This window comes from Carassius carassius, chromosome 9 (assembly GCF_963082965.1).
Source record: "Carassius carassius chromosome 9, fCarCar2.1, whole genome shotgun sequence".
Classification (NCBI taxonomy): Eukaryota; Metazoa; Chordata; class Actinopteri; order Cypriniformes; family Cyprinidae; genus Carassius; species Carassius carassius.
This window is the reverse complement of record NC_081763.1, coordinates 21090093-21115844: the sequence shown is the minus strand read 5'-3', so window position 1 is coordinate 21115844 and position 25752 is coordinate 21090093. Positions and strand designations below refer to the sequence as shown.

Here is a 25752-nt window from a genome sequence, read left to right as displayed (position 1 = left end):
TAGAGCAGGATCCAAAATGTACAAGGGGCTCCTGTAATTAAAAAAATGGGAGCAAAATTAGTATGTAAATTATTATATACAAGTATATATTGTATATAATAATTTACATACTAATTTTGCTCCCATTTTTTTAATTGGAGCAAAGTATCTTATAACAATATATTTTTTTACATTTGTTATGCTCTAATGTATTTCTTATGCAGTAAAAACATGAATATTACAGTTTATTACAAAATAAGTTATTGTTAAAAAATCATTTATTGTCAAGATGGCATAATTTTCAGCAGCCATTACTCCAGTCTTCAGTGTCGCATATTCCTTCAGAAATCATTACAATGTGCTGATTTGGTGCTTAAGAAATTATCTGATGAATCAGCATTTATTTGAAATATATTTTTTATTTGTAAAATGTAATAGTCTTTACCGTCACTTTTGATCAGTTTAATGCATCCTCGGTGAATACAACTATTAATTAATTTAATGCATATCAATTCATACATAAATAATATCAATACATGTCAATTCCACAGTATTAAATGTTTCCCTTTAATGGAAAAGTTACTTTCTGATAACCCATGAGAGTTATAACATCAGACACATAGATTTCTTTCCCCATCCAAACTGGTGGGATCTACAGTGCAGATATAATGGCACTTTTCTTTGTCAGTTTTTCTTTTTTTTCTCTTTTTTTTTTCTCTTTTGCTCAGGCTCAACAAAGCACAGTCAGACAATTCAAAGGCATTAACAATTCATGGACAGACATCACAGAAATAACCAGACCTTCTCTTTCCATTTGCCTCTGGAAGGGGGAGGGCTGGTCAGGGAGGTCCCTGGTAGACAGCGATGTAGGTCCATCATATCCACGCTCTCTCCTCTGGTGCAGTATCCTTTTGCTTGATCCCATGAGGTTGCAGATGCTATAGCAATCTTATGAAACTTGAAGCCTGCCATAAAGATTGAATGATGCACAGTGAGACAGAGTTCCTTCTGCATCATCAAAGAAAGCCCATCAACACTACAGGATGTTAATGAGTCATTAGAGGCCATATTTATTTTTGCTATAATAGCAAACCCTTTAGAGGGATAGATCATCCAAAAATGAAAGAAATCTGTCATCATTTACACACTTTTGTTTAGTTGAAAAGCTATTATGAATATCTGTATTCTATAAAGAAGAAAAGGAGATATTTAGCAGAATGTATTTTTTTTTCCGCTGACATTCTAATAACATTTCCGAAAGTGGATGGGGAGCAGATAAAGTCGTGGTCACCATTTACTTAAAGAAAGTCATACATGTTCGGAAAGATATTGAAGATGAAATAAATGATGATACATTTTTGGTTGAACTGTTTGTTTAATTTGCTTTAGTTATTTGTAAAAATACAATTATCCAATATAATATAATATAATATAATATAATATAATATAATATAATATAATATAATATAATATAATATAATATAATATAATATAATATAATATAATATAATATAATATAATATAATATAATATAATATAATATAATATAATATAATATAATATAATATAATATAATATAATATTATATTATATTATATTATATTATATTATATTATATATATATATATATATATATATATATATATATATATATAGGCCAATCATTTATAAAATAAGCTGTATATAAACACACAGTTTTGATAGCTCATGTCACAGAAAACATATTTTTCACACGATCAAAGAAGGAGGTCTGCATTTGCCGCAAGATTTATGCCTCAGCGTTTGGCATCTTCCAGTCCAGAGAAAGTTACTCAATAAAACATTGCCATCATGGTAAAACATTAATGGCTCTGTCTTTCAGAATTAACCCACATGAACACACATTTAGGGCATTTTTCCGAATAAGCCTTAGTTGCGAACACCCACCACCCCACCTCCCCACTCCTAAAATCACCAGAGAACATTTAACAGTCATTTAGCAAATAGAGCTCCCCGGGCCAGATCAAAAGCATTATATCTGTTCAAATGGTTTCATGGATGACTGTGTATTAACATTTTTACATGACAGGTGGATGCAGTGTCCTATAAATCATCCACTATTAATGTTGTATGTGGTTGCTGCTCTTAGCTACAGTAAACACAGACAAAGGTCTTCCTTGTATATTCATTTACAATGTGTGAGAATTTTGTATTAAATAGATAGGTCACAATTTTGTCAACATTTACCCTCATGACATTCAAAAACCAAGATTTTTTTTTTTTACTTACATTAAGAATTTTCTATGGATTTTCCATCTTGGTCACCTCTTTCTATTGTTGTATTGTTCTATTATCATTTTTAAATAGTTTTGTGAGACAAAACCCCTCTATTTATTTTAAATCGTTATTTAATAAAAACTCTGTATCTTCCTAATCAAATATGGCAATGAGACATTTGGTCATGAGACACATGAAAACCAATGGCATTTAGCTGAATGTGTTAGGCCCATTTTTGTAGTCCATATAGCTTTCATAGTCTTTATAGGGAAATTATCAAAGAATAATAAGTAACATAACACTTTTTTACCCTGTCAAAAACAGCTCTATTCAGAGCAAGCCGTTTTGGAGCATTTCCCTTAAATGTTAATGAGCTCTGCTGACCCCGCCCCTTTCTTCCGAGCTGCTTTTAGAGAGATAGTTTACTTTAGCCGCATTCATCGTGAAACTTGATAATTAGCACATTATTAGGAAATGACGTAAATGACGACTGCTATGTTCATTATTACATCCAACAACAGAACACCTCAATCGCTTAGGAGACATTCTTGTCTACATCTGTTCTAGGGTGACCAGATGAGATTGGCTTAAATTCGGGATGTGTCTGCGGTCTTGGGTGACAGGATGGGGGGCTTATGATATTAGACTTCGTAGCTTATAATAAAAGATAATGAATTTCAAACCTTAACTAAACACATTTTTATTCAAAGATCAAAGTCTGTCATTAGTCTTTAGTCTGCCACAAAAAACAACAACATTAAAATCATGAATTCAAATGTCATTGTAAAAAAAAAAAGAAAACAATGACTGTGGTAACAGTGCGTAAATCAAACCTTTCTGTAACGCTAACGCTAAGAAGCTTAAACGAAATTAACGAAATAATTGTGTAGCGGAGTATTTTTTTGTACACAGTGCCACGAACTGCCAATCACTCCTGTACGCGTGCATCACTGTCCTCCTCGCAGCTGCAGCAACTTGCGCTCTCTTTATCAAGCTTTAAAACATAAAGGGGACAAAAAGGTCATATTGTCTTTGTGCATATAGATTAATTAGATAAATAAATATCTAAATTCGTGCCTAGCCGAACTTACAACTTAGAAAAAAGATGCTCCAGCCAATGAGCAGCCGGCGGGGGCTGGTTGCAGGACGATTGAACCTCCGCAGACAGTTTTTAATGTTTATCAGACAATAATTACTCAGGATTTGGCTTTAGTATCATTTTCGGGACAATTAGGGCCAGATTCGGGTTTTGGGACAAAAGTTTAGATTTCTGGTCACCCTAATCTGTTCCGCCGGGTCTAAGGTAAGATGCCAGTCTAGTCTGTGCTGAAACGCTACTGTCAATCAAACTATCAAAGACAGGCATCTGAGATTGGCTTCATTTGAGAAAGGGGTCAAGATTTTAGTAGATACTCAAGTATTCAAATCCATTCAAATGATTGTGTGTTGGTTTAAATTATTTTAAATAATGTAAAAATGTATATATTTAAAAAATTCTCTTTTGTAGCCTATGCAGTTTTTTATTCGTTTAGCACGTATGACATAACTAAAATCAGTAGTCATTAAAAATCACATATCTTATTTATTTATTTATTTTTAAATCAGGCTATTACAAATAAATATTCTCTGTTTGACATATCATGATATCAGCTCTATATAATTTTCTCTGTCTCTCTCTCACCCAGACACACACTTATGCATATGCTGGCTGCATAAGACTTTGTTACATCACAGTGGATGCTGCAGGATTTCATCAAAGTAGAAGTCTGCCCTCCATCGTCCTGTTCCCTGAACATATCCACTGATCACAGTCAGCGCTGACATTCAGTTTAGTGATTAAAGATGAAGCAACTCATTCTAGCAATAATAAACACAACATTAGATGACATGGTACATGCAATGCAAAACTTTATTGATTTAAATATTGTACAAATAGGATATAAATATGAATCATTTACAAAGTTCAAAGGGTTCAAGTACATTACATTCAATTTTTTGACTATAATGTATGAAATTAATCTACATTTTATGGTGAAAGGGCAAATAAATAACATTACACATAAACCATAAAATATTTTGACAAAACCAAATTACAGATCAACCTGTCACAATCATTCATTTAACATTTACAACAATTACTATTTTACTTTTCATATCCAAAGACACCCACCTTTCTCGAGCTGAATAGATTAGTTGTGCTGGTTAGATTGAGCAGGGATTTTAAACAGAATATTTACAAATTCTTTCTGACACGATAAGCTGCAACGATGACTTCTGTGTGATTAATTCCTCTCCCTCGGGCTGGACTGGAAACACAAGGTTGTTCTATGAGGTGAGAAATCTCAGAGCGGCACAGTCCTCCTCCTCCTCCAACTGTGGTAAAATATTATTCACCATTCACATCTCTAGAGCTGGATCTATTCTTGGTGATTAAGGTTACTTGCATAGAAGGAGATAAACATTACAGTTGTGTCAATCTTAAACAGACAAACGCAAACTTCTGCTCAGTCCTCTTTAGGAAGGTAGTCCATGTTGGTGCTCTGGTTGGCAAGGGCCTGTTCCAGCAGGACTCTTTGCATGATTGCAGGCAGGTAGAGGAAAGCGTAGAGAAGCCCCAGCAGCAGTAGAGCGATGATCAAAGGAAGGCCCCGTCTGAGAGAGATGAAGAAAAGTGTCCTCTGTCCAGAGACTGCTTTAAAGTGTGTGTCTGTGTGTTTCCCTTTGGCAGGACACACCTGTCACTAGCCACTCTGCTTGGCACTGAGACACAGCTGTCAGTGTGACACTCCAGCCAGATGTCACCAATTCAGGACTGCCCTAGGAGGAACATCCCCAGATTCACAGCACACACGGTGACCTACGTCAAAGAAATGCATAACTCTGATGGCATCATAAATAAACATCAAGCAGAAAGTACGTTTCGCTGTTAAACTCTTATAAGTATATTACCTGTACATGATTGTTGACCTAAGCCACTCTCAAGGTGGCATATGGTTAACACTTAATTTGGCATAGAGCTGATTTTAGAGGTTATGCAATGTTGTTTGAGTGCATGACTAATACCTGCATTCAGCACTTCCTCATTACTGTAAATCAACTCCTTAATCTAGTATATGGATTATAGTGGTTGCATAACGTAATTATGTAATTCTTGGTAACATTTTATGACACCATATTTTATTAATCAAACTAAATTGCCTGTAGTTCTTGGATAAAATTGGAGTGATTGTGGGATATTTTCTACACATAGTGTCTTGTAGTGCAGGGGTTTTCAAACTTTTGAATGCCATGGAGCCCCCAGATATGATACCCTTGTGAGAGACCCCCTTCCTAAAACAAAGACAACTGTATATTTTTTGTATAAAGACCAATTTATGAAATATAATAAATATGAAGGAGAGATGAACACAAACAACAACAACAACAATAAAATATATTTAATGTAAATAATTTCGTAAAATAATATTTAGTTTAACAGGTCTGTAGATCAATCCATGCAAATACGTATTCAGATTAACTGTCATGTTCAACATGTACAATAGTTAAAAAAAAAAATAATAATAATAATAATAACTCCTCGCCATGGGCAAACCCTTCGAGATATCAAAAATCTCCTCGCAATTTTTCATCCTCAATGTCTTGAGATCATGTTTACCGAGTTTCGTGAACGGGTGGAAAACCTCAGAGGAGTATTTCAAATTCCAGAGCATGCTTTTTTTAAACAGCCCTGAATAGCTGACTTCCTGTTGGGCGGAGCCTATGACATAGAGCGCGAAAGTTGTTTGGCTCAATGAGATCTATAAGTGTACTGAGTTTCATATAAATACATGCAAGTGTGTGTGAGCTATGGTTCAAGATTTCTGCCTGTGTTCCAGGGGGCGGTGTAGAGCCACTGTGCCACGCCCGGGTCCCAGTCTCTGCAGCGTCCTGATGACCGAAGATTCCAATGTGTGTGCCAATTTTCAAGAGTTTTTGAGCATGTTAAGGCCCCCAAAAACCCCCGTTTAGTCGAAAGAAAAAAAATATATATATAGCTGCAAGCAGCGATGGCGGGCTCAAGCCATCAGTGCAAACGCCACCCCGGTGGCATCGGGAAAACTGTGCCCAGCGGGCATAAGCATTTACAGTAACCCTCTGGCAATCAAGTTTTAAGGGATAAGGCAGTTAAAGGGTTAATCCGACCCATCTAGACTTTGAAATCACATACACAGAACAATATATATAACTTTATTAACACTTTATTTTAATATATATAAAAAATGTATAAGGTGTGCATTGTAGCTGACACCTTAATGAACACATTACAATTGATTTATGACTGCAAGTCTTTCTCCTCAAATGCTATTGAGCTTCAGATTTGCGTTTGAGCCCATGTGAAAAAGTAGCATAATTTACATATGACTTACAGTTTGTTTTAATAAATATCAAACATTCAATTTAATTGTGCATTATAGCTGTCACCTAGATGAACAATTACAGTTGTTTTTATGACTGTAAGTCATTCTCTTCAAATGCTACTGGCATTAGAAAAGTTTATAACAATATCACATGTAACTTTACAGAAGGTCCCTAAATTTGAGACTCTCGAATGTCCAATGTCAAGCCAACTTTATGCCTGTTTTTTTTATTTATTTTTTTACTTTCTTTAGTTTTCTTTTCTCTGTGCCGGATTGCTGATGTCCTTTACCTGTGCATAGATGTCCATTCATCATTTACGAACATTTCAGCCGCAAACATGAGATGCGAGCGTTCGCGAGCGAGGATGGGATAATGGCGCATGTTTTTATTTTTTTTATTTTTTGTTTTGTTTTTTGAGCAACTGGGATGGTGCCCCCTCTGGGAGTTGGTGCCCTACGAAGACTGCGTACTCAGCATATAGAGAGTGGCGGTACTATCTGGAAGATATATTCCTCAAACCGTCATACAAGAGGAGGTGATGCTAGTCCTTCAAAAATCACTCAAAACCTATCTGTTCATAAAGCCTATATATAAAGTCTTAATATATAGTATTCCACAATACGTCATGCTATTCTAATTAAGTAATTTTTTGGGATCTTTTACGTCTCTCAGAACCTGACACATTGTAATTCTGAGACTCCAGGAAAGTTGCAGTTCTGGAAAAGGGTGGCACTGTAGACTAAATGCTCCCTGATTGTTACGGATCACTCGGGAGGCTGAGGAGTAACAGACAGAATGGTTCATTGAACAGACACAAGCAGAGGAGCAGGTAGTGTAGGGTGATGTGAGGGATGGATCCGTGCAGGCTGGGTGAAGACGTCAGAGGAGGAAGGTGAACCACACACACGCACACTGGGGATCTGGATCTTCGGAGAATCGCTGGACAGAGGTAAGTAGAAGAAGAGTTAGTCCTAAGAGTTAGCATACAGGTAAGACCTTGTCACGAATGAGACCGGACATCAATTGAGTGTGTTTGTGTGGTTTTTAGGGTGCTGAGGTGATTGGGTGGTGATGAGGATCAGGTGGATGTGCTTAGTATTCCGGTGAGGGCGTGCGTAGTGATTGCGTGGAGGTGGAACCTGGCGTGTTTGTAACACTGATAGTGTCACACCTAATTCTTCTCTTTAATTCTTAATTCTTTTGCAGTTTACTTGTTTCTGTTCTTCTCCACCTGTTTTTTTCTGACCCTTCTGACCCAGTAAGCATTTTGCTATCCAGTGGTCATGTCTTTAATTTGCAATTAATGTAGTGATCTAATTTTGAATATTTCTCATGAGGATCTAATAATTTAGTTTTTTTTCAGTCTGAGTGAAATGTCTTTTTTTGGCTCATTTTATCAGTAAAGGAAAAAGTGCCTAATAATTCTGCACACCTGAATATAAGGAGTTTGTTTTTCTCTTCCAATCTTCATGGTCAACTACATATATATCACACTCGTTGCCTTCTCTTGTGCAGCTCAACTAATTCACATCCCATTCGTCAATATTTGTGATATCACAAATCCCGAAAAAATCTTTTGTTGTAGTCCAAACAATTTGTTCGTTGTAGTTTTTAAAAGGTGATTTTTGTTAAATAAAATATCTCCTTTTGAAATGGACTTTCAGCTTTGTAACTTTGCAGAACTTTTTTATGCTGAAACAGCAACATTACAGACTAACTAAAGTTGAAAAATTGAAAAAGCATAATAGCACTCCTTTGATAGGCATTATTAAGCAGTTCATAAATACAGCTATAAATATTTTGTTATTGAGCATATCTAAAAAGTTCAATCATTGTATTTTCATACTTTAATGGTCAATTTATCATTTATAAATTATTGCATTATTTACAAATCAGTTATTAAGGAGTTGTCAGTGGTTTATGAAATCATTAAGAAAGTGAAATTAAGTGTCTACCGTGCAAAAACGCAACACAGGTTTTTATTTTATTTTATTTTTTTATTAATTATCTTCAGTCTTCACGGACCTTCACGGGGTTTAACAAGACAGTTACACGAGTTCCACCAATCAGGTGCATCACTGTGGGATTATGGGATTGTTCAGGATTGTGGGTAATGAAGTACTTATCCAAGACATCGCGAATAAAAGTCATTTATCTCAAAACAAGGTTAGTGCCCCATGAACTTTTGGCGTTTATATGAGCATATACTATCGCTTAGTACAGCCGTAGTTGGTTTTAAGTCTATCATGTATGGTTACGTTTTTATGGCTTATACCCCAACTGTCAAGGCAGAAATTGTATTGAATTTTTACTTCAGGCACCGGCTGTGGGCGGGACTGTGATGCTCTATGAGATCTATAAGTGTACTGAGTTTCATATAAATACATGCGTGTGTGAGCTATGGTTCAAGATTTCTGACTGTGTTTCAGGGGGCGCTGTAGAGCCCCTGTGCCACGCCCGGATCCCAGTCTCGGTGGCGTCCTGATGCCCGCAGATTACAATGTGTGTGCCAATTTTCAAGAGTTTTTGAGCATGTTAAGACCCCCCAAAACCCCCGGAAGGTTTAATAAAAAAAAAATAATAATAATAAGTATAATCCTTGGAAGAACAATGGGCCTCTAGCCCTTTGGGCTTGAGCCCTAATAGTAAGAATAATCCTTAGAAAATCAATAGGGCTCAGCGCCCCTTCGGGCTTGAGCCCTAATTATAAGACATGGAGAAAGGAGACTTGCTAACAGTGCCTCCAGTTTTCAAATCAATTAAATTCCAATTTATTTGTATAGCGCTTTTCACAATACATATCGTTTCAAAGCAGCTTTACAGAAAATGCACGTGTCTACATTACAAAGCAGATGTGAATGTGTCAATGTAATGTTCATTTCACAAATGAATAGTTCAAGATAACAGAATCATTCAGTTAGGTAACATGAATTAATTTCAGGCAAAAGCTAATTAAACCAATTATTACAAGTGTGATCATAATGATTACAATAAAGAGACATTTTGGCAGATTCCAGTCGGCGTCATCTGGGATCCTCGCAAGGGTAAGCATCATCTCTTCAAAGATGTTTTCCTTTTCTCTTTAAGCACAGCCTTAACAAATCCTCTCAACCACTCAATACCGTCCTGACTATTGTTCTACTGGCTCCTCTCAACAGCGAGATTTGTGTCATTCGCCCACAGACATGGAGGCTTTATGTATTATATAAAGTCCTCGTAAAAACCCTGGCCCTGCAGTGATGACTATACGATGATGGCAAGAGTCCACATATCTTTCTGAGCATTTACACACGCACACACACAAAGTACCTAAAAGCACATTCTCGAGACACAGCGACCCCTGAATTATTTTTAGCTCAACTAGCACTGAGAACTTCACTGCTAAGAGAAGCATGATTCAGAAAAGTATGAAAATAGTTTATGTTATTTAAAGAGCCCTGAGAAACACAGTAATCTCTCAACAAAACAGAATAAAACCCCATTGGTGATGAAAACAGTGAAGTCTTGCTTATGGAACATCAAAACAGTCCCTTCAGCAGATATACAAAGAGATAAAGGCACCTCCTCTGTGCTTGGAGACATATAAACAGTTTCTTGAGTTCAAATGCGGGATATGTGCTCCTGATGTAAATCTATTGATAAAGACTCAAATGGGCAAGACATATCCTCCCACACAGACGCCAGCAGCCAATCATCAACACATTTATCTGCTTGATCTAATAAAAATAGATTTTACAGTTAAGAGTTTCTGTTAAAGATACACAATGTTTAAAGAGTGTTGGTTGTGGGGGCACACAATGCAGCCTGCTGTGTGCACAATTGAATAACTAGTCAATATAATATCAAAGTGACCTCTACTGTGACATTGTGATAACTGATCTGTGGTGTTGTATAACTATAAGAGAATTTCAAGCTGGCAGATGTGGTCTTACACAACACTGCATTTGCTTGAGCACATTTCAGTCAAGGTGAGGGGGCTGTGCATTCATGAGGATATTCCCAGCTCACGAGTAAACAGAAATACTGCAGAGGTGCTTGAACTGGACAGAATGCATCCACCTTTTTCTTCATTGCGGAATTAAGCCTTCAAAATAAACTTAAAAAACAATCTTTTTAAATTAACTTAAAAAATAATCAAAATAAACCCATGTTAAATTCATGAAACAAAACCTTGTGAATCACTCAGTTAGTTCAAAGTAAAATACATGCAAAAAAAAAATAGCTCCTCTGTTCAAACACTAGACCTGTAGCATCCTCGTGCTGCAGTAATAAATAGTGGGGGAACAAACAATATACAAACAAACAAAAAAAGGAAAAACAAAACTAGTCCGCCCCAAAGGCCTTTCCCATTTCTTTTGGGCCCGATTACCAGCTCAAGCGCTCGGGCGGACTAGACAATATACCCAAGAAAAACAAAAACAAACAAGCCAAAAAAATCAAATACAACAAGAGCAACAAATGGGCTCCGTAGAGCTGAAAATACAAACATCAAAACACCTTTATTAATCATATTAATACAATCATCCCATGTTAAAACTATTTAATACTTTAAATCAACTCATACCTGTCTCCAAGATCCAAACAATCCACATGCGAACCTCTCGCATACGAACACCAAGAGTGTCGATTTATTTCCGCCGGCCAGAAACAAACTTTCCCTCGTTTCTGCATAGCAGCCCTAGGAATCTCATCTACTCCCACTGTGGCCATTGGCACACTTCTAAGCTCAGTTCTATATACCTGTCACATTGGGCCATCTTGATCTACTGGAATAATCGAGTAAGGAGCCCCCCGTTCTTTAGGCTGTTGCACTACCCTATCCAAAGTAGAGTCCCACATGTCCTGAATCTTGGTACGACCCCTCACTACATGATTACATGTATAAACAAGAGCACCTTCTCCAATACCCGAATCTGTTACTTTGGACTCATAACTTTGATCTCTTAGCTGCCTCCTAGACTCCAGCCGCCGCCTCACATGATCATAGGCCCCTTCCAATAACTCCTGGTGCTCTTTCACCCAATCTTCCACAGAACGTTCTCCTACCTCTTCTGCTTCAGCACCCAATACGAAATCAATAGGTAGCCGAGGCTCTCGACCAAACATCAGGTAATATGGAGACCTACCAGTTGACTGATGTACTGTAGTATTATAGGCATAAACTAACTGGGAGAGATACCGTGGCCAACGCCTCTTCTGGCCAGGGGGTAAAGTATGCAACAGATCATGCAGTGTACGGTGAAACCGTTCACACTGACCGTTGCCCTGTGGATGATATGGTGTTGTGCGGCTTTTTTGAATATTATAAACCTTACAGAGCTGCTGTATCAGATTACTTTCAAAACTTCTGCCCTGATCTGAATGTATCCTACTAGGGGGGCCAAACAAATTAAACCAATGCTTCACCAACACATCAGCTACAGTACTAGCTCGCTGGTCCTTTGTGGGCCTGAGTATATTTGGAGAAAACATCTGTTAATACCAATATATTTTCCCTGCCATCCGATGCTGGCTCCAAAACGGTCAAATCTATTGCCACTACCTCGTGTGGACGATTGGCCTGAATACTCCCCATGAAGGGCCTAACTTTAGGTTGCACAGCCTTAGCAAGAATGCACCTTACACACTCATGACACCATTTCTCAATGTCCTTTGCCATACAAGGCAAATAACAGCGCGATCACACCAACTGTAAAGTGCGTTCCACGCCTTGATGTCCATGGTTATCATGAAGACTGGAAAGCACATTCTGCTGCAAACACTGAGGCAGAACCAGCTGAAAGACCTCCTTACCTCCGTCTGGAGCATAAATGCACCGATATAGCACTGAATCTTTCTCCTTAAGCCGCTCCCACTGTCGAACAAGCTCCTTAGTACCTGGCCCAAATGTAGCTCGCTCGTTTGGACCCGGAAATCTATCTTCCATCCAATGAACCAAAAAAGGTCCGATAACTGGATCCTGCTTCTGCAGCAAAGCAAGATCTACCCCCGAACAACCTGGAAGAGTAAAAATCTCAGACTGAACACACCAAGGTATTCTCTCCACAGTATTCCCTCCACTTTGAACTTCAGACAACTTCGGCTGCATATACTGACGGGATAATGCGTCCGCATTCCCATTTCGAGACCCTGGACGATACTTCAAAGTCAAGTTAAATGCAGCTAACTGAGCAGCCCATCTCTGCTCTACCGCACCAAGTTTGGCAGTATCCAGATATCGCAATGGATTGTTGTCAGTATATACTGTACAAGATGTACCCAGCAAGTACTCCCTAAACTTTTCGGAGACTGCCCACTTAAGGGAAAGGAACTCTAACTTCATAGAGCTATAGTTCTGCATGTTTTTTTCAGATGGTTTTAGCCACCTACTAGCAAAGGCAACTGGTCGTAACTTACCATCATGCTCCTGCGACAACACGGCTCCAAGACCCGAATGGCTAGCATCTATTTCTAAAACAAATGGCTTCTGAAAATCGGCATAAGCCAAAACTGGAGCAGATATCAGAGCTTGTTTCAACTGATGGAAAGAATCATCACACTCTACATTCAAATATAAGCCAAGTGGTTTCCTTGGAGTCTTACCTCTTTTTCCTGCTACACTTAACTGGGCCACCACTCGATGCAATGGTGCTGCCATCTTTGCAAAACCTGCAACAAACCTACGATAGTAACTGGCGAAACCAAGGAAAGATCGCAGTTCTACCAAATTACTTTGAGTTTTCCAATCCCGTACTGCTGCCACCTTATCTGGGTGTGTAGTAACACCTTCCGCTGAGACCACATGACCAAGGTACCTAACCCGAGTCTGAAAAAAATGACACTTGGACAATTTAACCTTTAAACTCTGTTTCTGAAGATGCAAGAACACCTCCTCCAACCGTTCCAAATGCTGTTGAACAGAGGAAGAAAACACAATTAAATTGTCCAAGTATAACCAAACTGATTGATACCGGCAGTCACCAAACATACGCTCCATGAGGCGCTGAAGAGTACTAGGAGCATTGCACGACCCAAATGGCATCCTATTGAATTCAAATAATCCAAATGGGGTGCAAAAAGCTGTCTTAGCCCTATCCTTTTCAGCAACTTCGACCTGACTATAACCACTGGCTAAGTCCAGTGTTGAAAACCATTTTGCACCAGTAAGACCGTCCAATGACTCTTCAATTCGCAGCAACGGAAAAGCATCTTTCCTGGTTTTTGTATTTAACTGCCGATAATCTACGCACATTCGAAGACCTCCATCCTTCTTCTGTACTAGTACAATTGGAGATGAATAGGGGCTACAACTTTCCCGTATTATTTGGCTATCTAACAGTTGTTTAATATGAGCTCTCACCGCCTCATATTGCGAAGGGTGAATCCGGCGATAGGGCTGCCGAACTGGAGCTTCATCCAAAAGAGGAATTTCATGAGTTATAAGATTAGTACACCCAACATCCATATCAGTCTTAGCAAACAAGGTACGATATTTAATTAATAAAGCTTTAGCTTTCAATTGCTCAGTCTCATCTAAACCATCAAAAGATGGAAAACCCATCCACTCTTCCTCCAAGTGCTCAACTTGCTGAGAGGTAACATAAGCCATACATTCATTACCACCAACCTTCTCAGAAAACTCAGCTTGTGGATCCTGCTCAGCCACCACATTAGCCACAGAAACAGTTGCTATAACCCTACGTGGGGTCAACCAAACATCAGAATAACTGACATTGGTTACAGGTACATAAGCAATTCCCCTCTCGGATGAAATAAAAGCCGTAGATACCAACAGCCCCTCTGGCAAAACACCCTCAAAGTCTAGTGATTCAACTAAAAATTGAATTTGTTCTTGTGAGGGGACCTTAGGACATGTGACTGGAACAAATGTTAAAGCTCCTGCAGCAACACACACTGAAGACCCACCTCGCACTTTTACCTTATGAGGCTCCAATGAATTCATTATAGCTTCCTCAACTTGGCAATGCCTCAGGGCCTGCCTCCATCCTGGGGCAGAATCCTGCACACAAGGGATATCAAAAAGACTGGCGCCATGTTGTTGAAATAACTCTTGATAAAACCCTTTAATGATATTCATGCCTAACACAGCAGGGGTTTTCAATTTTTTATACTGCATTTGAGGGTCCCTGGGATCTTTCACTACAAGGATACCCATAGATGGCATGCATTTTCCAAGAACCGTGATGTCCAACTATAAATAGCCCAAATAAGGCAATTTTAAACCATTTCCCGCTCTATGATCGAACCATGAACAATCATGAAGTGGGACATTCTCAAGGTGAGCAAAGTGTTTATTATAACAACTCTCAGTTATGGTGGTAACCATTGAACCTGTATCCAACAATGAAGAAATCACTACATCCCCAAACTTAACTTCCATCACTGGACAATAACTCACAAGTGTGGATGTAGTATGTGCATCAGAGCCTAACGTTACCCCAACCAGTGTGTGGCTATGTACACTGGCGGGTTCTAGTTTTCCGACTGCGTTACATTCTCTTTTTCTGTCTGTGCAGGTCTAGGCTGTAGGGGAGCTAAACATTAGCGTGCAATATGCCCCAACTGATCGCAGCGAAAACATCTTAAATCAGTTTCAGCCTTTCTTCTACTTCTAGGAGTAGTGAAAGTAGTAGAAACATTTGTACCAATTTTTAAGGGGCTCAGCGCCTTCATTAATGAGTCCAACTGACTCTGTTGTCCCTCAATAAGTGCTCTAAGCTCTCAATAGTCACACTGATTTGCACTTTTGGGCTCGCTAAACACCTTAACTTGGGCCTCATTAGAAAAGTACAAGGGGTTATTTGGTTTTTGTTTAAAAGACGGTCCTTCACATTGAGCCATCCACTGGACAGCTTCCCTACGTACATCATGAATTGTCCAGTTAGGATGTGCACGCACTTGGTCTCTTAATCTCACACCCAAGTTTTGATCTCTAACCTCATCACAAAACTGATCACGGAGATCTCTTTGAGATTTAACATGAGCCAATTCATTTGACTTCACAATTTGATCCATTAAAGGTGCCATGTGCAAAAATGGAGCTAAAAATATTTTAAAAATTACCCTCACGCATCAAAAGTATGAGAAGAAATAAGGGCGATGATGTCATTAAAAAAATGTAAAGTTATAGTGCTGCAGAGATATCAACCTTAATTAGCAGTAGCATTACTAGCCCCGGCCCGACAGGTGTCGTAATACCAGTTTCGGCCATGGGAGGCGGTATGCGGGCAACATAACCACCAGCCAACCTGCAATACACGAATAACTCGCACGGCTTGTGGGCGTAATCTAACCTGATGTCAATCAAGCGGAAGGATGGTTGAAGACCACCACCCGCTACAGGGAAACAACCGCGCTCGGAAACACAAATCAAATCCGATAAGAAAAGGAGCCGAACCAGAGTAAACATCGGCACTGCTTTCAATCGCAGGAGACAACTGATGGACCTGAAAGAAATGAGGTTCGACACCGAACTTGCAACATTTCTTTTGGATTGGTAAGTTAGATGCTGTTAGTATTTCGCTAGAAGTTTGTTTTATATGTTTGTGTATTTTTTTTCGGGAAGTTATAACATAGAAATGTATTGAAGGCTGTTCTATAAACGTGCTAATGTTAGCGATGGCTAACCGTAGCTGCGTTTGATAATTAGCTAGCTATAACTTACCCATATTTTTATATCATAAGTAACCTGCTCTGTCTAGTCTGTTGGTCTCCGTGTCCTCTTTGCTTCGTGGTTTTTCTGTACGTGAGAAAATTGATGTGTGGCGTGAAAGCGTGTGAAAAGAGTCAATTGCGTGTGTCTCACGGTGAATGCTTGAGAGTTGGCAGTGGTTACGTTGGTTGGCGCTAGCTTGGTCAACATCAGCTGTCTGATGTTGACAGAATGCTGTCTGTCAAATTAATTTAATTCAAATAATGTGTATATACAACTCAATGTAATATGAACAAAACAAATATGAACATATTCACTGGTAAAGGTGAAGGGGAGTAGCTTGAAGATGTTATGTTTCAAAATCACTTGACATCACCCAACGTTCCTCTGGAGGCAAAACGTCCACTTATAGCAGCGGTTCTCAATTCCAGTCCTCGCGCCCCACTGCTCTGCATATTTTGCACGTTTCTCTTTGTTAACACACCCGATTCAGATAATCAGCTCGTTAGAAATGAACTCCGTGCATGAACTGTTTTTCAAAGGTGCATTGCTCCCTACTCTCTGAGCAGGGGAAATCTGTCGAAGTTTACCTCACATCGAAACATTCATTCACTGATTTGTGCTGTGCAGCGTCTTTAAACATGGACAACTGTGACATCATATACCTCTGTAAATCAATACAATTTAAATTCACGTCTTGCACACTTCAATGCACTTTGATTGGAACATATAGCTACGTTCACTTCGAACTGGAATCATGGCTGAATATCCTGTGATGTCCACTTCGCAGGGCACTTATGTTCGAATAGAACAAATGTCTGAAGCTCTAAGAGAAACGTTCAAAATGTGCAGAGCAGTGGGGCGCGAGGTCTGCAATTGAGAACCGCTGTCTTATAGGCTTCGGCTATGCTCTAGTGTTGTTGTGAAGGTAGGGGCGGAGCATTGAGACTATGCTGTTTCTCGTTTGTTACTCTAGAGTAGACCAATTCACTTTATTGAGGCATACTGCCCCCATCTGGTATGGAATGTGGAGTATAACTTGATTTTTTTGCCAGATATGACAGATGGCACCTTTAAAGTCATCAATGCGTGGGAGTAATCTAAAAGAGACTCTCCCTCTTGTTGTTTACGATTAAAAAAACAACGCTGCAAGGAAATATGAGAATGTAAACACCCATAAATTTCTCGTAACACTCTGAATATATCATCCACACACTCTTTTTCCACCCTTGGGAGATATTTTATCTCTATTCGAGCAGTACCCTCTAAATGATTGTATACCCACAGAGCTTTTTCTTTCTCAGTAGGTTTTGTTTGAATATGGATCTCTACCAATTCAATCCATTCTTCTATGGTAAGAGAATCAGACCTATCCAAATTTCCTGAAAACTTGGGTACCTTCTCAGTTTGTTGAATAAACACCACTTGTCTCCCTCCCTCCACTTCAATCGCAGCTGAACCCACACTATCCACACTACTGCTTGAAGGCCCAGATGGAGCAGTTGGTGAATCAAGTCTTTGTGCATGTTGTTCAGGATCCATGGTGCCTCCTACAGCTCCTTCCAACGACATGACCCTGGAACTCGTCTGCTGTAGAAGCACAACAACCCAATGTTGCTCTTGTTAACACCCCCCAAAAAAATAAAAGAAAACTAGTCCACCCCAAAGGCCTTTCCCATTTCTTTTGGGCCCGATTACCAGCTCAAGCGCTCGGGTGGACTAGACAATATACCCAAGAAAAACAAAAACAAACAAGCCAAAAAATCAAATACAACAAGAGCAACAAATGGGCTCCGTAGAGCTGAAAATACAAACATCAAAACACATTTATTATTATATTAAAACAATCATCCCATGTTAAAACTATTTAATACTTCAAATCAACTCATACCTGTCTCCAAGATCCAAACAATCCACATGCGAACCTCTCGCATACGAACACCACGAGTGTTGATTTATTTCCGCCGGCCAGAAACAAATGCACCTACTATTTTCGTTCCTACCCCTGATATTTATACTTGGCTAACCACACCCCCTTGATTCACAACTTTATGGCCTTGGTATCACCTGCTACATTCATGTATATGGAAACAATGAGAAGAATAACAACATGCAGTGAACGGTAAACCTGTTTGCATTATAAACCAGTGTGTTCGTAATTAACACAACACGTTCAAATAAAATGGTAGCTGGATGTGGACGAGACCGGAAGACCCATAGAATTTACAAATGGCTGTGCCCATTTTTACGGGAAGAAAAAGGTGGATAATGTGATGAAAGACAACCACTGGAAATTTAAATTATTATTTTTTTCATTAGAATTGGAATAATTGGTTTATAATGCAAGCTAAATTGATTAGCTGTGGCCTAGTGGTTAGAGACTTGGACTAGTTACCCAAAGATCACAGGTTCGAGTCTTGGTGCTGGCAGGAGTTATAGGTGGGAGGGAGTGAATGAACAGCGCTCTCTTCCACCCTCAATACCCATGGCTATGTACTCAATACTCATTGCTCCCAGTTGCTCCTGGGCGTTGATATATAGCTGCCCACTGCTCTGGGGGTGTGTTCATGGTGTGTTTACTTCTCACTGCTGTGTGTGTGCACTTGGATGGGTTAAATGCAGAGCACTGATTCTGAGTATGGGACACCATACTTGCCAAAATGTCTTGACTTTCAGAATTTATGACGCATCCTTTTAGTTTTTAGGGTATTTTCAGTGCATACTACACTAACTTTTGCATAGCAAACTTTTACATTATTTTGATTAAGTTTTTACAGGCGGATAAAAGCTCATCAACATTGTGCAGAGCTCCGTGGATTAATGAGGCACGTTTCAAAATAATACCTCATCCGTCCTGCGGGACACTGGGGACAGCGGGGGTTAAAACTGTGAAAGGATACTGCACCATCATGCGGTTAAAGAGGGTTTGGCAGGCTATATGTAAAAAAAAAAGCCTGACGTCACGCAGGAAAAAAAAAATATTACATTCAAAAATAGTCAAACGAAACACCTATAACATATAATAACCTATAATATATATTCAACTAAAAAAATATAATTAAACTGAACTTGTAAATAGACGGAGACTTGCATTTGAATATTTCTGATTATTTTTATTTATTTATTTTTATTTTTTGCTTGACATCTTATGCTGTGTTTTTACAAGGCATGGCTTGGTGCTAACCGGAAGCGGAAATAGCGAGGGAGCGATTGACAGTTGCTGGTCAACTGAAGTAGTTCGCCAGCAAAACAATAAAATTGTGCAGAGATGGAGCTGAGTGAAATATTATACAACAAGGCTGAATACATCGAGACGGTACGTTAGTAAAATCGATCATATGGCAACTCAATCGAGCGCTTGCAAAGAATACATTCTGAATGATCTGACCAAACTGCTAACGTTACTTCTCTGCAACCCGAATGTGTATTGTATTATAAACATAGATGACTCTTCAGCACAAAAGTGTTAGTTTGCAATAACTTAGTAATAAAGCTTAGTAACTTAGTACTTAGTAAACGTCTGTATTATTTGCACATGGTGTTCTTTGAACCGTCATGTGATGGTAACTTGCACATTTGATCTCACTAGGCATCAGGCAACAAAGTCAGCAGACAATCGGTTCTCTGCGGCAGTCAGAACATTGTTCTCAATGGAAAAGTGAGATTTTTCTCTCATTTATTTCGTCTTGTTATTTTCCACAGCTGTGTGTTAACTGTGTGAAATGGGCTGTTTTTCAGACTATCGTGATGAATGACTGTATCATCAGAGGAGATCTCGCTAATGTCAGAGTTGGGCGCCACTGTGTCATTAAAAGTCGCAGTGTGATCAGACCTCCGTTCAAGAAATTCAGCAAAGGGTGATTTCATGTAAAACACCTGTATTCTTGCTGAAACAGTTTGTACGATTTAACTTGCTTACCTTTGTTCTTGTTCTGTGTACACCAGCGTGGCTTTCTTCCCCTTGCATATTGGGGATCATGTGTTCATAGAGGAGGACTGTGTGGTCAACGCTGCACAGATAGGATCATACGTCCACATTGGCAAGAACTGTGTGATTGCAAGTAGCTCCCTCATTTGTAACATCCCATTTGATTTGTGGGTGTAACATTTTACCTGATGGTGCTTAACTGCGATGTTTTTTTTTTTAGGGTCGGCGCTGTGTGTTGAAGGACTGCTGTAAGATACTGGATAATACTGTCCTTCCCCCAGAGACAGTGGTTCCTCCATTTACTGTATTCTCGGGCTGTCCAGGTGGCTACCTTCAGATACATTTACTTGATTTATTTCTTGGTAAATGTAAATATAGGCTAAGCTTTTTTATTCTGTATTTCAGGTTTGTTTTCAGGAGAGCTCCCTGAATGTACGCAGGAACTGATGATCGACGTTACCAAGAGTTACTACCAGAAATTCCTCCCTCTTAGCCAGATCTAGGACTGGACTTTGATTATGGACTTATATTCCCCAACCATCTCTCGTATCTAAGTTACAGATGCAAATCTCAAACAACAAAGAAATGCCACTATAAGTTTTGTTCACAGTTGTATTCACTTGCAGTAAAAGTCTCTCGCTATACATAGTATATGAAACTATAAAATATGTGGTTTGTATGCAAAACACCATAATCTCTCCTTGTTGTCATGTCAGTGTTTTTAGATTTCTGTTGATGCATCTCATATAATGTAACTGTACATTGCAGTCCTGTTGGCGGGGCTGGAAAAATATCATGACAGTGTTTTACTGTTAGACTGAAGGGCCTTTATTTATTCAACTTTGCCATTTCTGCAACACTAAACATTTTCTGTTTGTAAAGACAGATTACAGATACAGATTACAGATAATAAATGCTTTTTTAAATGTCTGTACTGACTTATTTGAAATGACCACAGCATGTTTTGTTTTAAATGTCTGTACTGACTTATTTGAAATGACCACAGCATGTTTTGGGGCCTTTTACCAAACAACACACTCCTTTTGTAAGGTGCAGTCACATTAGTGAAATTTTGGTTGACAAAAAAAACAATATTTAATTAAGAGAACCATTGTTCACTGTCATTGGTGTAGCAATGTTTGAAGCACAGCTCACACAAATGTCATTTTCAAATCAAGCAGCTTTCTGTTGGTCAAAGTGGTGAATCTGGTGATCTTGATCATGTGAATTCCTATATAAAATCCTTTTTGGATTTTGCCTGTGAATGTTTGCTGAACAATGGTAAATCAAACTAGTCTTAGAAATATTATCTAACAGTGCAAGGAACAGGATGACATGCAAAAAAATACAGCTACATTTTCAGTTTTTGAGGTAGGGATTGTTCAGTCTATCTGAAGCAATGGATTTCTAGAAACATACTTCACACAATTTAAGTACAAGAATTAAGACCTTTCATCTATGTATACTGTAACTTGCCCGTTTGTGTAGTGGGGAAAACGGTGAGCTTTGGTCTCTTCTAGAACGCAACGCAAAACTAATAAAAACACAAAAATAAACATAAAATGTCAGATTTTTTTTAATCACTATTTCTTTTTAAAGCACAAATGCTAAAACCATACGGCGGCACATTCAAACAATAAACAATACCACTCGTACATATAGAAAATTTGCATGTTCTCGCTTTTCTTTCTATATTTTTTTGTTCAAATTATGTATGATACTGTTCAAATATTCAGGGTCAATAAGATTTTTAAAAGAAATCATTTTATTCAGAAATAAATTACATTTTAAATATTAAAATGGAAATATATTTCACAATATTACTGTTTTTACTGTATTTTGGATTATATATATGCAGGTTTGGTGAGCAAATCTCTTTCTTAAAAAAAAAAAAAAAAAAAAAGGTAAAGCTAACTGGCCCCAAACTTTTAAATGGTAATGTAAATTGACATAAGCATGGGGTCTCTATAATGCACACTGGCACGCAGTGCTCTTCCTCATACACAGATCAGCCAATTTGTTCAAAATCTCTTCATGCCTTCATTTCTTACTGTTCTTGAAGGGCGCTGGCCACTGTCTACCTTTTAAAGAAAAGAGTACTCTACAGAGCTGGGGACACTGCAGTAAAGCTTCAGTACTGAACTGGTAAAACAGCATAAGGCTCACTCAGTCCAGATTCCACTCACATAACCACTGCTGACACTGTGCCTGTTGCTCCTCATTCTCCTCTGGGGGGCTCCTGTGCACTGGCTGTAGCTCTTCTTGGATTTCAGGTTGTGATTTTGTCAAAATATTCTTCAGCAAGTCCTCCAGGACATTCACACATCTCTGTGGTGCCCATTTAGAGTCGAAGGTGGGTACAAAGGGATCTGGGGCTGTGACATGGATGGGTTCATTTTCTAGTGGGATGTGCAAGAAGTAGGCATGCAGCATCATGCGATACGGAGCACTGTCTGTGCGTAGACTGTAAGTGTAGTCTCCCACTATGGGGTGACCAACAGCTCTGCAGTGAACTCGGAGCTGGTGCGTCCGTCCTACAGGGTTAGTGATACTTAGACCTTTTTCCAATTGACAGTATGTTTCATCTATATTTTGTCTGTATTTTTGATGATGCTGTACCTGTCAGAGGCTCTAGAAGCACTTTTGTCACTGGATCTCCGTCATATTCGCCATACTCTAAAACTGTCAGCTTTGTTTGACAGCTCTTAGGATTCTCACAACCTACAACACATAATATGAAATTGGTGCATGGATGCAATTCTATTAGTTTAAAGGAAAAGTTCATCCTAAAATGTAAATGTGCTCACACTTAGGCTATCAAAGATGTAGATGAGTTTGTTTGTTCCTCGGGAACAGAATCAGATCAATTATAATGTAATATTATAATATAATAGCTTTATATTATATTATATCACTATTAAATCATTATATGATTATATCACTTGCTCACCAGTGGATCCTCTGCCACAAATGGGTGCCATCAGAATGAGAGTCCTCAAAGTCCATCAATTAACATCTTATGAAATGAAAAGCTGTGTGTTTGTAAGAAACAAATCTATGATAAAGAAATGTTAATCTTCCAGCTCAAATTTCAGTCATGTAGCCATAATGTTGCTTTTTTCAGAGAGAGAGAGAAAAAAGAACTTCTGAATCAGGAGAGAAATATACAAAGAACAAACATCGTTTACATCCAAAAATAGTCCCGAACAGTTTTAAACAAAGATGTCAGTGGATTATTGATGTGAAAGGAGAACAGGAAATTATTTTTTTCTACTGAAGGAAGCATTATTACAGATTATGGACATATTTTAACTAGAAGCAATTGTTTAAAGCTAAGCCGCCTTGATTGATCTGTTGCTTACAAACACACAGCTTTTCACTTTACAAGACATTCATTTATGGACTGGAGTTGTGTGGATTACTTGTGGATTATGTGATTTTATCATCTGTTTGGACTCTCATTCTGACAGCACCCATTCACTGCAGAGGATCCATTGTTGAGTAAATGATGTGATGCAAAATTTCTGATGAAGAAACAAACTCACCTACATTGTGATAGCCTTAGGGTGAGTAAATGTAAAGCAAAATGCATTTAATTGTTGTGTTTAATTTGGATCAAAAGAGATTCTGACCGTCTGTTCCTTCAGTACACATCATATGGGTCTTCCCTTCGGTTGTGTTCTTGCCGATCGCAAAGTCCAGGGTCATTTTCTCCTCTGGCACAATGTCACGGACCTGCACAGGAAATAAAAAGCCATATATTATAATGGAAACCCTTCTATACACCCAATGAACGTCTGAATATTACAGTACCAGAGCGAGATAAGCTTTGGTCACAAGTCTGTCTTTAAAACAGCGGTACGCCTGGCCTGCTGCTGCCTTGTTCAGTGCTACACACAAAGCACCACTGGTAGAGAAATCCAGTTGATGACAAAACCTGCAGAATATCAGAATACATACGATTTAAATACTGATAAGATACATGTGCTTCTTTAAATAATTGCTCGTCTCGACACATAGCAAAGTAACAGAAAACCTGAAGCCGTAATAGGTGCCAGGATCTGCCAGCTCTGGGAAGCGATGCTTCAGCTGACTCTGGACAGTCTGTTTCTCATACCACATTTTGCTGTCGATACGGATATCCCAGTGTTTGTTGACAACTATATAGTTTGCACTGTGGTACAAAACACACATGTTCTCCAGGCTCGCAGGCTCCATGCTTCCCTTCTCGTTCAAAGCGAGTACAGTGTTATTCTTCTTCTGTGTGGTGCATCAAGACGTTTTGTGACAATATTTGTTACAAATTTAAATAACATATAATGACTAATAAAGGCACAGTAAGCACACGCAGTTTGCCTCGTTGCATTGTTATTGACTCAGCTTGAACTGTTGTTGTGCAGCATGCTGACTGTGGATTATTTACGTGCAGTCTTCTGTTTATTAGTCCTCTGCGCAGAGCAAACCTTCTCCTTCAGAGGAAGCTTTAGATCGCACACGCTTTAGTCAGTGGTCGTGCAAAAAATCGATCACTCTGACTGCTTTTCTGCTTTCTAGCTTACTGCGTAGATTAAATAAATTTACTTCGATAGATTGATTTCTGTGAGATCCATGCGTAACTGGCAGACATGATAGTTTCAAAATAAAAGCCTCATTGTTTCAAATAATGCGCATACAGGGTATTCCATCATTTAAATGGCATTATGATGTAATCCAAAGCTATCAGTTAAATATAACGTAGTTAATAATAATTCCGAATCGTGAAATATAATTATTTTCAATGAATTGGATTCATTCAGTTTGTGAACATTCAAATGAAATTGGTCAGGCTGTGTGCAGATATATAGCCTACTGATGGCTCTATGAATCTACTCGATGGAAAAGCAGCAATAGGGATAAGTATCCCTCAGTTATGTATTAAAAAAGATAGCCTTTTTACGAAATTTGTAGCAATTTTGTGGGCCAATGGGTGGGTAGACGGACAAAGTCCTGGAAGAAATGTTTTGTGTTCAGATTCCACTGCAGCACTAATGGCAGGAAGAGTAAGGCCACACGAGATTTAATCATTCAAATTCTGGTTGCACTAAATCGGGTGATAAAAGTGGGAAATATAGTGGGATTCATGTGGGATCCAGCACTTGTAGGGATTCAGGGGAATGAAGAGAGGCTGATGAGATGGCAAAAAAGCTACACACAAGAGTGAAGTTGATTTGAAAGTAATGTATGGAAGAGTTGAGTGCAAGAGTATTTTACAGCAAACAAAAAACAAAACAAAACAAACAAACAAAAAAAAAAAATAGCAGAAAGAACGGGATGAAGGAAATAAAGGCAGACATTATTTTTCAATTCAGTCTACATTAATGCACACATCATTTACAAAATTAGAGAGGTGGGATAGTGTGGTAATCACTAGACTGGGGCATCGTGCACTGAATTATGGGCTGGCAAGGGTTGGCAGGTATCTAGACGGCAGATGTTTGTGTGGAGAATTAGAAACAGTGAAGCATGCAGTAATTATTCATGCTGCAGGAAACCGCATGTT

At 38.6% G+C, this 25752-nt stretch overlaps 2 protein-coding genes across 2 annotated transcripts; one reads left to right on the top strand and one right to left on the bottom strand.

Annotated features, from left to right (window-relative positions):
- The first annotated feature begins 19474 nt into the window (after nucleotides 1-19474).
- Nucleotides 19475-21175, top strand: LOC132148610 (dynactin subunit 5). The gene is made up of 6 exons (XM_059557312.1): nucleotides 19475-19601; nucleotides 19875-19943; nucleotides 20024-20142; nucleotides 20231-20342; nucleotides 20434-20536; nucleotides 20619-21175. Exons 1-6 carry the CDS (start codon nucleotides 19554-19556, stop codon nucleotides 20714-20716), a joined length of 549 nt encoding a protein of 182 aa, XP_059413295.1. The 5' UTR covers nucleotides 19475-19553; the 3' UTR covers nucleotides 20717-21175.
- A 923-nt stretch (nucleotides 21176-22098) lies between these two features.
- rpusd1 (RNA pseudouridine synthase domain containing 1) lies at nucleotides 22099-24824 on the bottom strand. The gene is made up of 6 exons (XM_059557310.1): nucleotides 24250-24824; nucleotides 24027-24150; nucleotides 23846-23948; nucleotides 22833-22934; nucleotides 22314-22747; nucleotides 22099-22279 (listed from the first exon to the last, which is right to left on the bottom strand). Exons 1-5 carry the CDS (start codon nucleotides 24429-24431, stop codon nucleotides 22380-22382), a joined length of 879 nt encoding a protein of 292 aa, XP_059413293.1. The 5' UTR covers nucleotides 24432-24824; the 3' UTR covers nucleotides 22099-22279; nucleotides 22314-22379.
- Nucleotides 24825-25752: the final 928 nt, after the last annotated feature.

Bases quoted from the DNA above. Each gene is read 5' to 3' on its own strand.
- LOC132148610 (XM_059557312.1), top strand. From the start codon at position 19,554: ATGGAGCTGAGTGAAATATTATACAACAAGGCTGAATACATCGAGACG. The intron at 19,602-19,874 runs GTACGTTAGTAA...TGATCTCACTAG, and splicing joins AGGCTGAATACATCGAGACG to GCATCAGGCAACAAAGTCAG. The intron at 20,143-20,230 runs GTGATTTCATGT...TGTGTACACCAG, and splicing joins TTCAAGAAATTCAGCAAAGG to CGTGGCTTTCTTCCCCTTGC.
- rpusd1 (XM_059557310.1), bottom strand. From the start codon at position 24,431: ATGGAGCCTGCGAGCCTGGAGAACATGTGTGTTTTGTACCACAGTGCA. The intron at 22,935-23,845 runs GTCAGAATCTCT...TATGTGTTGTAG, and splicing joins GTGTACTGAAGGAACAGACG to GTTGTGAGAATCCTAAGAGC. The intron at 22,748-22,832 runs GTACAGCATCAT...CTAACCCTGTAG, and splicing joins GCTTCTAGAGCCTCTGACAG to GACGGACGCACCAGCTCCGA.